General features: G+C 42.0%; 1 protein-coding gene across 1 annotated transcript; it reads left to right on the forward strand.

Moving 5' to 3' along the window:
• Nucleotides 1-3,762: 3,762 nt before the first annotated feature.
• Nucleotides 3,763-4,293, forward strand: LOC135519576 (uncharacterized). The gene has a single exon (XM_064944811.1). It carries the CDS (start codon nucleotides 3,763-3,765, stop codon nucleotides 4,291-4,293), a length of 531 nt encoding a protein of 176 aa, XP_064800883.1.
• Nucleotides 4,294-4,950: the final 657 nt, after the last annotated feature.

Raw genomic sequence — 4,950 nt, forward strand, 5'->3', positions numbered from 1 at the left:
AATTCCAGAAAATTATGTCATGGCTTTAGAAGCTTCTGATAGGCTAATTGACATAATTTGAGTCAATTGGAGGTGTACCTGTGGATGTATTTCAAGGCATACCTTCAAACTCCGTGCCTCTTTGCTTGACATCATGGGAAAATCAAAAGAAATCAGCCAAAAAATTGTAGACCTACACAAGTCTGGTTCATCATTGGGAGCAATTTCCAAATGCCTGAAGGTACCACGTTTATCTGTACAAACAATAGTATGCGAGTATAAACACCATGGGACCACACAGCCGTCAAACCGCTCTGGAAGGAGACACGTTCTGCCTCCTAGAGATGAACGTACTTTGGTACGGAAAGTGCAAATCAATCCCAGAACAACAGCAAAGGACCTTGTGACGATGCTGGAGGAAACAGACACAAAAGTATCTATATCCACAGTAAAACGAGTCCTATATCGACATAACGTGAAAGGCCACTCAGCAAGAATGAAGCCACTGCTCCAAAACCGCCATTAAAAAAAGCCAGACTACGGTTTGCAACTGCACATGGGGACAAAGATCGTACTTTTTTGAGAAATGTCCTTTGGTCTGATGAAACAAATATAGAACTGTTTGGTCATAATGACCATCATTATGTTTGGAGGAAAAAGGGGGAGACTTGCAAGCCGAAGAACAATATCCCAACCGTGTAGCATGGGGTGGCAGCATCATGTTGTGGGGGTGATTTACTGTAGGCGGGACTAGTGCACCTCACAAAATAGATGGCATCATGAGGGGGGAAAATTATGTGGATATATTGATGCAACATCTCAAGACATCAGTCAGGAAGTTAAAGCTTGGTCGCAGATGGGTCTTCCAAATGGACAATGACCCCAAGCATACTTCCAAAGTTGTGGCAAAATGGCTGAAGGACAACAAAGTCAAGGTATTGAAGTGGCCATCCCAGCCCTGACCTCAATCCTATAGAAAATTTGTGGGCAGAACTGAAAAAGCATGTGCGAACAAGGAGGGCTACAAACCTGCTTCAGTTACACCATCTCTGTCAGGAGGAATGGGCCAAAATTCACCCAACTTATTGTGGGAAGCATGTGGAAGGCTTCCCGAAACGTTTGACCCAAGTTGAACAATTTAAAGGCAATGCTACCAAATACTAATTGAGTGTAAGTAAACTTCTGACCCACTGGGAATGTGATGAAATAAATCAAGCTGAAATAAACAATTCTCTCTACTATTATTCTGGCATTTCACATTCTTAAGATAAAGTGGTGATCCTAACTGACCAAAGACAGGGAATTCTTACTTGGATTAAATGTCAGGAATTGTGAAAAACTGAGTTTAAATGTATTTGCACTTGAATTTACTAGCTCTGCCCTTAGACATGGCGGTGATGTTGAGTCCCCATGAGTAACAGAACACTGAGCCAATCACGGAGCAACGCTCCGTATTTTCTGCTGGCTTGCCCCACCACCACAGAAAGCACTGAGCTATGCTGAAACACCTGCATATTGGAGCTGCCTTACTCAAGAAAACAAAAAGAGATCATGTTTGTATGCGGCTTTATTAACTCATATTTATTTATATATATTTATATATTTATATATATTATATATGTATGTATATATATATTTATATATATTTATATATTTATTTATATATATTATGTATATATATATATATATTTATATATATATGTATATTTATATATATATATATAATATTTATATATATATTTATATATATATATATAATATTTATATATATATATGTATTTATATATATATATAATATTTATATATTATATATATATTATATATATATATATATAATATTTATATATATATATATATATTTATTTATATATAATATTTATATATATATATTTATATATATATACTATTTATATATGTATATAATTTTATATATCTTATATGTATATCTATATGCAGGTGTTTCAGCATATATAGTGCTTTATATGGTGGTGGGGCAATATATAGCAGAAAATATATATTTATATATGTATATGTGACACGTATTAATGCCAAAATAACATGCAAAACAGAAATGCTCCCAATAAAAACATGCCAACTGGTCGCCACTGGTATGAATACTTTCCCAATGCACCTTATTTTACCAAGCTACCAATTACTTCACACTGGAAGAAGTTAAGCTAAAGTTATCCTTAAGAAAAATATAGCTTTTAACTAAAGCTACTTTAAAAAAGTAGTTCACTACATCCAAACTACTTACTGAAAAATTATCATATTTGAAATTTCATTGACTACTAATTGCATGAACAGAACACTCTGAGTCAGATGTTAACAGAATGCAATTTAGCCTATTAAACACAAAAACAAGGTTTTATCCGACGGGATAAATAAAGATAGAAATGTACCTCTGACTTCTTCAACCTAAGTTGCACCCCTGGCAAAATGTGCTGTAGTTTAATTACTAATTCAACTACATGTAGTTCACTACTCCCCTACATTGCAGCCAAAGTCAATCAGGTTTTTTCAACTGGATGTCCCCAATTTGTCAATCAGGTTTTTGACTTAAATGTAATGTAAATGTACTGGGTAAAGTTCACGATGCCGTTGAACTTAACAAGGTCCCGGGCCAGTGGAAGCAAAATAGCCCATCACACCAGCCTTCACTTTGGCTCCCCCTCCTATCCAGCGCAGACATTCGGCGTCGCCGGCCTTCTAGCTGCTGCCGAACCTGCTATTGGCAAACGCCCTTCGCTCATCAACCCCGGACTTGTCTCATCATCATTGCACACACCTGGTTCCAATCCCCACTCCATCACTGTATATATACACCCTCTGTCATTTGTCTTTGTCGGTCATTGTAAATGTTGCTTGTTTTCCTGAGAGGAATCTTTATTACTTAAGTACTTTATTATTTTCCACTTTGAGTTTCGTCCCACTTTTATATACACTTCCTCTAGTCCTTTTACAACCCCTATCCCAGTCCATGCCCTAAACAACCGTCCCCTAGGAACAGGACTGGTGAGCCAGACCATGATTTCCATTTTCCTCAGTTGCTCACAACCACCATTAACACATCACTGTCCTCATCTTCGACTCTCCTGCACACCCCATAGTTTTAGGTTTTCTCTGGTTACAGTTCCATAACCCCAGGATATTGTGGACAGAGAGGAGGTTGTTGGATTGTTCGAAGGAGTGTCAGAGGAAGTGTCTCTCTGTGTCTGTCAGTGCCACCTCCTTGGAAAGTCCAGACCAGGCCACCCACGTCCCTATCCCGGAGGAATACTGGAACCTACAGGTGGCTTTTTCAAAGATTCGTGCCACGTGCCCGCCCATCATCGCCCATGGGACTGCACTATTGACCTACTGCCTGGTTCTACCCTCCCGGGGGGCACATCTACCCTCTCTCGCATGCAGAAACCGAAGTCTACTTCCAGGAGGCGCTTGCCCTTGTCCACCTCTCCGGCCTCCTCCAGCTTCTTTTTCTAAAAGAAAAGGGACAGAGGTCTCCGCCCCTGTATCGATTACCAGACACTAAATAAGGAAACTGTTCATTTCAGTTATCCCCTGCCTCTCATACCCACTGTGATCGAACAGATGCACGGTGCTCAGTACTTTACCAAATAGGATTTACGCAGTACCTACAACCTGGTACGCATCAGAGAGGGGGATGAATGGAAGACCGCCTTCAGCACCAGCACTGGGCATTACAAATACAACGTAATGCCCTATGGCCTGAAAAATGCACCCTCTGTGTTTCAATCCTTCATTAATGAAGTGTTTAGAGACATGTTAGGTCACTGTGTAGTGGTGTACATTGACAACATCTTAGTGTACTCCACTACACGTGAGCAACATGTCTCTCATGGCAGGTCCGTTTTGGAGAGGCTGATAGGGCATCACCTGTATGCCAAGGCGGAGAAGTGCCTTTTCTTTCAGCAGGCGGTCTCCTTCCTGGGCTATCTGATATCCACCGCAGGAGTGGAGATGGAAGAGCAGAGGGTCAGTGCAGTACGGTCGTGGCCTGTTCCATCCAACATGAAGGTGGTGCAACGCTTCCTAAGTTTTGCCAACTACTTCAGGAACTTCATTAGAGGGTTCAGCACAGTGGTGGCCCCTCTCACCTCCCTCCTGAAGGGAGGTCCTAGACAGCTGCGCTGGACTGAGGAGGCCAACAAATCCTTCCTTTGCACTCAAGGAACGTTTTACGAACACACCTGTTCTGACCCCTCTCTGCCCTTCATTGTGGATGTGAACGCCTCCGAAGTTGGAGTAGGGTCTGTTCTCTCCCAACGCACTGGATCGCACTCACGTCACTAGCCATGAAGATCTTTGAAAGGCTGGTCATGGCTCACATCAACAGTATCCTCCCAGATACCCTAGACCCACTCCAATTCGCATACCGCCCCAACAGATCCACAGATGACGCAATCTCAATCGCACTCCACACTGCCCTTTCCCACATGGACAAAATGAACACCTATGTGAGAATGCTGTTCATTGACTACAGCTCAGCGTTCAACACCATAGTGCCCACGAAGCTCATCACTAAGTTAAGGACTCATCACCATTATGTTTGCTGACGACACAAAGGTAGTAGATCTGATCACCAACAATGATGAGACAGCCTATATGTAGGAGGTCAGAGAACTGACAGTGTGGTGCCAGGACAACAAACTCTCCCTCAATGTGAGCAAGACAAAGGAGCTGATCATGGACTACAGGAAAAGGCAGGCCGAACAGGCCCCCATTAACATAAACGGGGCTGTCGTGGAGCGGGTCGAGAGTTTCAAGTTCTTTGGTGTCCACATCACCAACAATCTATCATGGTCCAAACACACCAAGACAGTCGTGAAGAGGACACGGCAAAACCTTTTCCCCTCAGGAGACTGAAAAGATTTGCCATGGGTCCCCAGATCCTCAAAAAGTTATACAGCTGCACCATCGAGAGCATCCTGACCGGTTGCATCACTGCCT

The sequence above is a fragment of the Oncorhynchus masou genome, chromosome 29 (assembly GCF_036934945.1).
Source record: "Oncorhynchus masou masou isolate Uvic2021 chromosome 29, UVic_Omas_1.1, whole genome shotgun sequence".
Taxonomy (NCBI): Eukaryota; Metazoa; Chordata; class Actinopteri; order Salmoniformes; family Salmonidae; genus Oncorhynchus; species Oncorhynchus masou.